Here is a 12,130-nt window from a genome sequence, read left to right on the forward strand (position 1 = left end):
ATAAGGTGCAATTGTTGATAATAGGACCACACTTTTTACACAACCAATGGGTATGAGTGGCGCTGATATCAGTAGTTTATTGTTAAGTCTGACACATTCAAAATGGAAAAAGGAAAAACACAGAAGAAACATCGTCCACCTGCAAATTTGCTTTTTTTTTTGTACTATAGAGCAACAATGAAAGAAGATGGCAGCCAACAGAGTCGACTTCTATTTCCGTTCAAAAACGACTGGAATGATTCACCAGCCAACTGCGATCTCAAGCAGAGAGGAAGAAAATAACACAAATAATTTACAGCTTTTTTTTTTCTTTCTTGGAGGATCAAAAACAATGTCCACTTCTAAAACACATGACAAGAGTTGTCACATAGATCATAAAAGGGAAAAAGCATTTATCAAAACTAGCTCTCAAGTGTGGAAAATATGCAGATTATTTCAGTATAATTTGGAGAGGAGAGGCTGTGCTCGAACCGACAAGAGATTGTCCCAGAAATGTTTGGAAAATAGTGCAACATACCACCAGCTAAGGAAGACCTCATTAGCGCATTTATCCAGAAAACAAAAGTTGCTACATCACTTTCCTCTTTTCAGTGCAAGATTAAAACAAAATGTTGCCCTTTCCAGCTGAAAATTAAAAAAAAAACAAAAAAAACACAATTAATAACCAGCATTATGAAAAATACAAATGCACAAACAGCTAGAAAAGTGTTCACATAGTATTTGCGAAGTCTGTCGGCTGCAAACACAGCCAGCCCACTCACACTCACATTACAAAATTGTATTTGGAGGACAAAGTATTTTAAAAATATGGTTTGGTATTGGATTATGGAGCCGTCACAGTTTTAAATGTACCTTTTTGGGGCCATAGAATAGCAAACCAAGGTTAAAAATTAAAAATAAAAAATCACATCTTAGGCAGCAAAATTAAAAAGGGAGAAACAACACACCAGAAACTTAAAATCCTTGTGAATACTGCAACTTTTGTTTTACCCAAAATGAACGTTGCTGTAGTAAAGAGAAAATAGAAGGCACCTTTTTTTTTTTCCATTTCAATCGAGTCAAAAGGAAACCAATACAGTAAACTTTGCCGTACATTTATTCTGTCACTTTCACCCTGTGAAGACACAAACAAGTGGAGTAGGGAGAATACTGTGAATCAAAAGAAACCAGAGCGAGCCGCCATCTTCATTACCCCTCATCTCCAAAAACTTCACCACACACACACACACACACACACACACAGTCATTTATTTGGTGGAAAAAATCCAAGATTATGTTTATCAAGGAGGCATGTAGAGTCATCTTGTCCATCCAGCAGTAATATTTGAAGTTTTCGGTGAAAAAAAGTCAAAGTACACAGCAGTACTTCGCAGCTGCGAGCGAGGCCTGCCCCGTTACATCGTCTCTCCAGCTTGTCAATGAAACACGGCAAAGAACCAAAACAAGAAAATAAGTACCCATGAGTGCATATTGGTGAGTGCGTTTATGCAATATTTTTTTGAAGCAGTGGTCTCTTGGGGAAGAAAAAAAAAAGGGGGGAAAGGAAATAAGAAAATAAAAAGGCATGCCTTTCCCCTTTGGAACGTTTGCATCTTGCGGTTTTCCAACGGTAACGGGCAGAAAACTACCATAGAAAATGTGCAATAGAGGAATTTAGTGAAGCAGCCTCCTAATTTCCATATTTCGATATACATATATATGTGTAGATATATATAGATATACATATTATCTCTGTTCCAAATGTTGGGCTGTTTTGTGGTAGTCTTTCAGTCCCTCCCAAAAAAAAAAAAAAATGTAGATTCCTCCTGGTGGGGTTTCCACAAATTTACAAATGAAAGTGTGTGATTTTTTGAGATACCAAAAAAAATGGATCCTCGGCTCACAACTAATAAGCGACATTTTTCGTAGTAGTTTTGTCTATTTCACAAATGCTCGACGGGCTGTGTCACACTCCGAAAGCAAAAAAAAAAACAAAAAAAACCCAAATATATACGTTTATACATGTAGATTTTGTGAACGGTTGAAGATGAAGAGCACGTTACTACTTCCACACTGCAGGTGGCGCCACTTCTCAGCGACGCTGAGCAGCAAAGCGACCTTCGCCCGGGCCGCCGGAGCCTCTTCCGGAGCCCATGCCCGGTTTGGGAGCCATGCTGCCTCGGGGTGGCGGTCCTCTTCCGTCGCGTTCTCGCATCATGCCGCTTCCCATGATGCCTCGTGGGCCTCCTGGACCCCGGTCGTTGCGCCTTATGTCCCGGCGATCGTCTCCGCGGGTCTCACGCTCGCGCGCCGCTCTGGTCTTCTTCTCCTCCACGTTCAGACGCACTTCTCCACGGAACATGATGGGCTGGGGGGGGGGGGAAGAGAAAACAAAACGTCACATTTCATAATCTGGCACAGACTACACATCATTACTTCACCACAAGGATGTCCCGATCCGATCTTCAGGATCTGGATCGGAGTACCATCCACTGTATTATTGAAGATCTTATAATATCAGGATTTGCATGTTCTCCCCGTGTGTGGAATAAAATTAAAGACAGTTTTGGCAGGAAGCAGAAATCAAAGGAAATACAGTTGGAATAGGTGCAGATTCTGGAAGATCTAGAACGTTTTCTGTGCTGGTTATTGTGTGTAGCTGCTCTATAGGAGTCCAAAACTCAGGACAAAGGGTTGAAAAATTAGCATAATAGGTCCTGCACGGCGGATGAGTGGTTAGCGTGCAGGCCTCACAGCTAGTTCGATTCTACCCTCTCTCACTGTGCGGACTTTGCATATTCTCCGCATGCATGCGTGGGTTTTCTCCGGGTACTCCGGTTTCCTCCCACATTCCAAAAACATGCTAGGTTAATTGGCGACTCCAAATTGTCCATAGGTATGAATGTGAGTGTGAATGGTTGTTTGCATCATGTTAATAACTCTGGGCCACACACCAACATGCTAGGTAGGGTAATGCGCCTTAAAGCTGGTTGCTACTTCTGCAAGATTACCATGTTGATTTCACGTTAGATATTACGCACCGTAGCTACAACGGTAGTTGCCCCTCACTGTGCTGTCCAACTGCTGGTTGTTAATAGTACTGACTATTGTGGATCGGGACGTATATCTTTTTTTGTCGGGAACTGATATTTTGCTGTTCTACTGCTGATTACTAAAGAACAGAAAAGGGTAGAAACTAACTTTTTTGTTAGAATGAATGATGAAAAATGAGACTCTAATCTCGGAATATACCATGTCTTTACAGCCCAAGAACACAATATTCGGTGTACCTTGAAATATCAGTCAAACTCATCAAGATGCCAGTACAGAAAGGGACAGATTTTGTAAAATGGCTGGGATTGAATGAGTTATGTTGAGTATTTTTTTATGGCACCCTTAATTGGTTTACACAATTAGACAGGATGTGGCGAAACAGTGCTCTTACTATGTTGTGTGTGTGTGTGTGTTGAGAATGTCTGTTGGTCAAGACGACATCAGTGTTTCACAGAGGAGGCGGGTTACTGTTTGTGATGAAATTCCGCCACAGAAAAATACCCCAGAAAAACCTTCGATGATCATTTTTATAAGACCCTGAGTGCGCCCTTGTCTTTTTTTACACAGAATAAATAGATAAAATACACAGTAGCACTTCTTGTAGACAGACGTGGACAAACTTCGCTCATTAGCATAAAGCTACAGACACACTAAATGCCGTGTTCCTAGTACGACTTACTAAAAAGGACATCGAAAACTCAATTCCAGCAAAAAAGGCACTTCCAATACATACAGTAAAGTCTCGTTATATCGATATTCTCGGGAGTCGGAAAAAATACCGATATAACCGGACTATCCATATATCCGATCCTGCGCCGAACTGCATTAAAAGTGGGCGGATCTTTGATAAGGCATGTAATTTTCTCCTTGAGTTCATGGATTGCGTATCTAGCATGCTTTTGTACTACAGTAAATAAAAATAAACTTACGCTGTAGTGATTACCGGTTACCGGGACATAATTCACCCCGGAACTATCGATAGGGAAGGTGTTGCCACCCGGAGGGGTAGGCGCGCGGGACGGGTGTTTTCCGCTGTGTGTGCTGCACTCTGGTGGTGGAAGTGTGAAAAATAAAGTTGACTGGAAGCAGCCGTTCGCCGTGTTCTTTTTTGGTATTGAAATCCTTAAGCAAAGATTGATTTAAGCTGCTTTTGTATCGATATAAACAGACCAAATTGGCTGGCGGGAGATGAAAAGGGCATCCTAGTAACCGGATTATCATAATAACCGTGTATCGTACTAACGGAGCTAATTATATCATAATAGACTAGAAATTTGCCGGGAAATGAAAATAGTATCGTAATAAGTAGTAATTCGTTTTAACTGATATCGATATAACGAGACTTTACTGTACTTCCAACTGTGGGACCATTATTTATACAGTACAAAACTAACAAGTACCGATACACTACCACTATGTATTATAACCAAACCCACCAGCCAGTGCATGAAAGTGGGTCATTAAATGGTAATACATGCCCCTTCTACCTTGGCCCCAAGGATTCTCTGCACAGGATCGGAGTCGTCAAAGACCACAAATCCAAAGTTAGGAAGCTTCCCGCCGACGGCTTTGGTGTTGATCCGCAGTTCAACGACATTTCCATAGGCTGCAAAATGTAAAGGGCAAAAAAAAAAAAAGACCATTAGTCACACTGGAAGTGCATGTCATAGATAACTATGGGGTATCCCACCAGGCAAACTGCCATCCGCATTTATCTGCCTGTGGCTTTTTAACTCAGAGCAGAAACAATCGTAGGCAGTCTGGTCTTGTTAGAACAGGGGTCGGCAACCTTTACTATCAAAAGAGCCATTTTACCCCCTCACTCACTGAAGAAAAATAGAATGGAGCCGCGAAACATAATTTAACAGCAGAATATAGGGGCTGCATAGCGGTCGAGTGGGTAGCGCGCAGACCTCACAGCTAGGAGACCCGAGTTCAATCCCACCCTCGGCTATCTCTGTGTGGAGTTTGCATGTTCTCCCCATGCACGCCTTAAGAAATGTGTAGCAACATGCTCACATCCAGAGCAATTTGCTAGTCTCCCAAGATTTTGATTGAGGGAATTTTGGGATATCAAAGTAGAGAAAAAGCGGAGTTGATCAAGTACTCTTGCTAGTATACGGCCTCACAGAAGGTCAGATTTTGTTCAAAAGATGCATATTTTCCTCATTTGGGTGTTAAAACAAATATTTGAGCATTGCAAAGGGAGCCACAACAAAGAGGCTGAAGAGCCACATGCGGCTCTGGAGCCGTAGGTTGCTGACCCCTGTGTTAGAATATGGATGATAATGCAAACATACTTGTGAAGAAGTCTCTGAGCTCGCTTTCATCGATGTCATGCGGGAGGTTTCCGACAAAAACCTGGTGGCTGTCTGGGTAGCGTATAGTTCGCCTGGTGTCCATTTCGCCAGAGTCAGCATCGCCCCGACCGCCTGCAGGGTGAATACAAAGAGGAAGTTGCAGGGTGAATTACATCCATTACGTGTAGTAATATGCTGTCTTTTTTTTATCTGTTTTAATATCTTTAGAACGCACAGAAGAGAGAAAGACAAATGTGTTCATGTCTCACAAAGATTGCAGATTATGGGCAATTTTTATTCTTTAAAACTGCATTTCATTATAGTTAATTTAGAACATTTTTATGCTTGAATTAGCGTAAATATGCATTTTTACACTACAATAGGCCATAGTCAACAAAAAACAATCATTTATTATGTTTAGAAAAACTGCAATAGAGGGAGAGATGTTTGAAGCATGATTGAGCAACTTTACTGGATTTAATTTTTTTGCATTATAATAATTTTAATATTTTATAATTATTATAATTAAAATTTGTATAAATATTATTATTATAAATATTATAAAAAGCCTCCCCTCAAAAAAAACACCAAGTACTCACTGCAACCGAGTAAACACACACTAAGGAAACATGGAATAGTATTGTTTTGCCACCCTTCTACAAAGCTAATCAACCAAACAGCAATCTTAATTCCAATTAATAATTCAAATAAAATTAAATAAACTACAGTAAAAAAAAATTAAAAATTCCAGCGCTGAACTTAAAATCTTTAAAATAAATAAATAAATAAATAAGGTAATTGTAATGGAGCTAAAAAAAAAAGTACATACCTTTGTTGACAAAACTTAAGTGTGGTTTCCCCGTTTGTGCCTCAGAGGACGGCATGCCATCTGTCAACATATTTCATTGACTTTTAGCCGTTAGACGTAGAAATAATAATACAAATTTAAAAAAATAGGCAGTACCTGATCTGGGTCCACGTGGGGGGAAGGCCGGTCTGTCTCGTGCACGCTGGTCTCGGAGTCTCAGTGGCGCTGCCTGCGTCTCTGGCTTGGCCTCGACTCGGGGCTGCGTGGTGGAAGGCAGAGTAGTCTTGTTAAATATTGTTTTTTTTAAAAACGGCACATTAAGGTACCAAAGTGGCTACCTGCGAGCTTGGGGCTTTCACAACATGGGGTGAGATACCAGAGGAGGTGCCTGAAGGAGGAAGGTTTTTACTGGTCACTGAGGCCCAAGAGAAAGTCTATGGAGGGGGAGGTGGGGGAGAGATAATTGCATAATGGTTACAACGCTGCCCAACTACTGATGAAGGTATTTAAAGTTGAACAAGATATCGGCTCCGACCTTAGGTGTCTCCTGGGAATTAGCGGCAGACTCCACCGGGACCGGAGAAGGAGCTTTTGCCTCCATTTCTTCCAAAACTTTCTCATCGACTTCAGACTTTATTTCCTCAACTTTGGGCTCAGGCTCGGGTTCTATTTCTGGTTCCGGGGCAGGCTCCTCCATGGGTTCCTCCACTCCGTTACTGCAGAGAGTGGAGCACAGAATGACTTCCCTGCTTCAAATGTAGTTATCTAAAAGAGGGAGAGGTTGGTAAAGTTGCATCGTACGTGACGGGGTGTGGCTCGTAGTAAGTGGTGCTGTTGGGGCTCTCCTGCAGAGGCTCGGGAGATGCCTGCCTTTCTTCTGCCTCCTCTTCAACTTCTTCCTCTGATTCTAGAAGCAAAACCAGACACGGTGACAATTAGACGCAATCACACACAACTGACGAGCTAAACTCTAACCTATAGGGCAAGGGTCGGGAGCTCGATGTGGCTCTTTGGATGACTAGATCCGGCTCTCAGACATCATCGTGTGAAAAGTAATGTTCAAAATATAAAAAATTCCCATGCATGTTAATCCATCCATTTTTTTTCTTGCATTGTGGGTGGCCAGAGCCTATGTCAGCTGTCTTCACACAATTTTCAGACACCAAAACTCCATACAAAACATAAACATCTCTCGAGATAAGTTATGTGAGGGCTGTTAGACTGTTTAGAATTGGGAGAATATGACTAAAATGTTAATTTTTTAAATTGTCTCAAGTGCAAAAAGAAGCAAAGCGCTCCCCTGCAAAAGCAATACCAGAGTCGCAGCAGATGTGATTGTACTCACCTTCATCCAGTTCAGCTTCTGAGTCACAAAAAACCTCGTCTTCGTAGCGGAAGATGTCATTGTGTACATAGAACTTGTTGGCCACAGAACCCTAACAGAGGTAATTGAAGTCATAAGTCATTAAAAAAAAAAAAGATCAATAGGTGGGTGTGAACTTTTAGATATACATACATCCGGAGCCAGCACAAATGTCTGCATGAACTTCCTCATGGGCTGGCCGTTGTTGGACAGCTCTCCGAGGACCTGCACCACCACACCGTCACTGAGTGTGGCGTGGGCATCCACTTGCCGGATCTTTGTGTGGCACTCATTGAACTGCAGGGACATGACCTTCTTGTGGATTTCCTGACAAGTTCAAAGGGAAAATCAGCTTGTGGTTTCCTCACTTTTACAAGCAGAGAAAATGAAATCAACCCAGCAAATCAGCACTGCATGTTTACTTGAATGATTTGGAGTACATGAGAAAGTAGAAAAGGGAAATGTAGCGCTCTCTATTATATATAGTTATGTATAGTTACTGCAGAAGCATGGTGATCGAGTGGTTAGCGCGCGGTTAGCGCGCAGACCTCACAGCTAGGAGACCAGGGTTCAATTCCACCCTTGGCCATTTCTGTGTGGAGTATGAATGTTCTCCCTGTGCATGCGCAGGTTTTCTCCGGGTACTCCGGTTTCCACCCACATTCCAAAAACATGCTAGGTATGAATGTGAGTGTGAATGGTTGTTTGTCTATATGTGCCCTGTGATTGGCTGGCGACCAGTCCAGGGTGTACTCCGCCTCTCACCCGAAAACAGCTGGGATAGGCACCCCCCGCGACCCTCGTGAGGATACTGCAGAGTCATTGTTACTTTTTTCAGTACCGGCTTGGGCATCATTTAAGCAAAAGGCACGGTTTTAAAGTTCCCATTACAGCAACATCAAAACGACACTCAACCCTATTTCACACTGCACGTTAGAGCCAATAATATCTTTGCTGGGTTGACTCGGAAGTTGACTCATACACTTCACAGCTTCAGTGGTAGCATCCAAACAGAAATAGAGCGAAAAGCCAGAACAGGGACGTGAGGATGAACTCACTTTGCCCTATGTGTTGAAAGCAATTCCCAATGTCCAACAAGTATTTCATCAATATTCAGTGCTTTGTGAACAGGTACAGTTTCTGCCATAGCCCGCCTTTGCACAGGTGTATAAATGACAGATCTGTTATGGCTTAGGTGTCACAATTCTGCAGGGCATCTACACTTGCAACACAAATGCCCTTCATACTACACCTCTGCCAATCAACAAAGTTAAGACTGATATAATTTAAAATTTTATATGCTTATTTTTACACTTTAAATAATGTATGGTTTTATATGGGGATATTTTAACCGTGGAATAGATTTGTTTGTATTGCCTTCTTTTTCTATGGCATCCAGGAAGCAACTATCTTCAAGTTTAAAGTAGGGTGGAATTTCCTTTGGCCAATACTACCACAGCTGTAAAAAGGCACCATTCACAATTTATGACCTAAGATACTTTGTGTGTCATGAGAACATTTGAGACCTACCGCTTGTCCGTACACTGCTTCCGCCAGCTTTCCGCTGGCATCAAGGCCCCCGTGAACATAAGAAGAATTCCTCCCGTAAAACCTAATGACAAACATAAACATACTAAACACTCTCCAAATATCACATTTTATGTGTGTTCATTCTTACCTGTGCAGGAAATCTGGTGCCTTGTTCAACAGTGTGTAATACTGCCTCACAAACTCCCGCCCTACAAGCAGGGGACTTGGCTTCTCCATCACCATTTCTTTGGTAAACAATATTAAGTGCTAGAAAAGGGGGGAGAAACAGGATTTAGCTGTAACAATCCATCATCAAATTAAGATTATAGTGATTGAAGCAAGTTAGCTATCTACAAATTGTCATCGTTTGTAACGGGAGTGGCTTAAAGCTGCATATTTAATTTAAATCCATGTACAAGCTGAATAGTTGGGGAAATGTGTCCTTTTACTAGCACAAGGCTACGTTCTTTGTCTCACTGCAGGCCCGCATCCGTCAGAGCACAGACAGCTGACTGTTAGCATGGAAGCTAAGCAGAAGCTAGTGCGCCATAGCGACAAAGGGCCTTAAGATGCTGCGGGCGTCAATTTAAAATGACTAATTTGCAGCCCATTATGTTTACAAATATACGTTGCACATGCGTGAGGCCTATAGTGGTGACCTGCCTGTATGCTAACACAAGCATACATGTTGGTAGCATTATTGACTGGCGCAACACTGCATTGGCTTGTTTATAATACACAATGCATTAGAATTAGTTGAGAATAATCAAAATAGGCATTATTAGACATGATACACCAGATAGCATGACCAATAAGAGACGTTTTTTTACCTAACCGGCTAACCTGCGTTAGCACCGGGTAAGCTAACTTGTGGCGTCGTCCTATTTCTCCTCTCAGGCTCTAATTGTTACATAAAGTCAACGCAATTAACGTATCACTTAAGCTTCAATTGTAGTACAAAGAGGAAAACAACACAACTATGACATGCTGCTGAATTTTACAATTAACTGTAAACAAAAGGGGTTTATAAAAACCGACACAACAGAAAGCGAATGGTAGCTGTTGTGGCATACCATCGTGTAACGTTGTTACATATAGAGACACTTACTTATTTATCTCGATTATTAAACATTAAATCGCGCCGTTGTGTTAATATCGCAATCGTAATGTTCTGTAAATACAGCTCAAACAACTCGATTGTCCACCATTAAGTGCCATCTCGAAGAAAACAAAGGAGTACAAATCATGAACCTTACCATCGACCGGTAACGTGAAGTAGATTGTACAGAAACTACAAATGTGCCAGTTAACTTTTACATATGATCATTATTGTCAATTTAAAAAGAGAAATGTGTAATTGACGAGACAATGCAGCTACGTTAGCTTGCTGTTAGCATTAGCTTGTGAGTCGCATCATTGGTGAAGGTGGATGGGCTAACTTACCTTGTGAATGACCAATCTATATAGACTGAATGATTTATAGCAATAATTCGACTAACAATATGTAACTTTAAACCGCGACTATACAGCCAGGCGTTTATTGTGAAGACTCCTATATCCCCACTACGTGTGATCTCTGCTGTTACCAGAGATTGAACCTTAAAGGGATAGCTTCGATTTATTGTTTTAGCCCTGCTTTCTGGGGCAGGAACCCCCAAGGCAGCGAGCCGACCAATCAGCTGTGTCTTCCAGTGACGTCACTATCTTTGACCGCGCCCCCAAAACGTCATGACAGTGCACATCCTCAATAACAGCCTTTAAGTTTCGTTTCCGAGACATGAGCGATTAATCTACAAATTGTTACAAAAGCATCACTAATCCTCTTATTTACTGACGTGTGCGAGTAGTGATGTTTTGTATTGTTGATTTATATTTATTCAACCCCTATTTCATAGAATTTGCATGTATTTTTTCCATATTGTTTTACATCGTCCTGAGACACGGCAATTGATTTTATGCACTGTAGTACACAAAAGGTTTTACAATACAGTAATGTTTTCAGAGATTTATCTATTTTCTAGGGGAAAATAACCAATTGATCAACACACACTGTAAAAGTTTTTTCTTTGTATTTTTTCACCTTTGACAATCTTAGCACATTTATCCAGAAATAATTTTATTTTATACAATTAACAATGTTTATGATGTGTAAAAACTCAAAAAATTCTAGCCTATAACTTCAGATTTGACTTAACCTGTCTTATGTTGACTTAACTTAGCCTTGTACGTCTGTAATAGGACTCAATATTTGTGACTAATGATTTGACACTCGAGATTCCCAAAACCCTGACCTTCTCCCACTTCTGACTACAACTACTATTAATATAAAATATTTTTATGCGATTATGAGATTGTTGATTTTACTCATATCTAAAAATATAACTTAACTATAAACTTACATATATTTGTAGCATACTAACAGTACCATAACAACAATAAAATATAATAAAAGTGTGACTTTGGTGTAAAGTATGTTATTATATCAAAATGTTTTCACCTTTTTGTTATTTTTTCATTATTTTATCAGTTAAATGTATTTTTAAAGTGTCAAATTATATGAGGTATATCAATGCCTTCTATTTGCAGTTAATTGGTCATTTGAAATTTAGCACCCCCTAGTGGTCTAACAAGTTGTTACTTTGACAGTAATAGAGTTCTTCGTTGAATAAGTGGCTTTTTCGGTCATCTGTTAATTTGGCACATTTGTTCATATTTCTATTAGCACCCATATTACTTAGGAGCAAAATAAATGAATAAACAATGCTCGGACGCACGCAACGACTACTTGGGAATGTGTTGGTTGTCATGGCAACCGGAGCAACACACAACAAGATTTGGTTGCAAAGAAACATATTTTCACATAACGTAATCTTGATTTGAATGCATTTTATATGCATACAAACTGTAGTTCATATACTAAGTATTAAGTTCATATGTGACAGGGGAGATTAAAACAAAGCACTGAATTATTAAAAGGGCCGAATAAAGAGACGAGTTGTAATTGGCGTTAAAGTAAAACATAAAATAACAAATGACTTATTTTGCATATTTTATACGCCGCCATGACTGTTAATGTAACCCGAGTAAAAGGGAATG

At 40.5% G+C, this 12,130-nt stretch overlaps 1 protein-coding gene across 1 annotated transcript; it reads right to left on the bottom strand.

Moving 5' to 3' along the window:
• Positions 1-53: 53 nt before the first annotated feature.
• On the bottom strand, positions 54-10,639 carry g3bp2a (G3BP stress granule assembly factor 2a). Its single transcript, XM_058080840.2, has 13 exons — positions 10,478-10,639; positions 9,183-9,301; positions 9,035-9,116; positions 7,658-7,831; positions 7,487-7,577; positions 6,943-7,048; positions 6,677-6,857; positions 6,480-6,575; positions 6,298-6,400; positions 6,163-6,222; positions 5,334-5,465; positions 4,521-4,639; positions 54-2,347 (listed from the first exon to the last, which is right to left on the bottom strand). The coding sequence occupies exons 2-13, from the start codon at positions 9,275-9,277 to the stop codon at positions 2,072-2,074; spliced, it is 1,515 nt and encodes a 504-aa protein (XP_057936823.2). The 5' UTR covers positions 9,278-9,301; positions 10,478-10,639; the 3' UTR covers positions 54-2,071.
• Between the last annotated feature and the right edge of the window lie 1,491 nt (positions 10,640-12,130).

This window comes from Doryrhamphus excisus, linkage group LG9 (assembly GCF_037039965.1).
Source record: "Doryrhamphus excisus strain RoL-2023G ecotype Guam linkage group LG9, RoL_Dexc_Guam_v1.1, whole genome shotgun sequence".
NCBI lineage: Eukaryota > Metazoa > Chordata > Actinopteri > Syngnathiformes > Syngnathidae > Doryrhamphus > Doryrhamphus excisus.

Coding starts and splice junctions, on each gene's coding strand:
- g3bp2a (XM_058080840.2), bottom strand. CDS start 9,277: ATGGTGATGGAGAAGCCAAGTCCCCTGCTTGTAGGGCGGGAGTTTGTG. Junction 6,858..6,942: donor TACGAGCCACACCCCGTCAC/GTACGATGCAAC, acceptor CACTCTCTGCAG/TAACGGAGTGGAGGAACCCA. Junction 2,348..4,520: donor AGAGAATCCTTGGGGCCAAG/GTAGAAGGGGCA, acceptor CCCCCCCCCCAG/CCCATCATGTTCCGTGGAGA.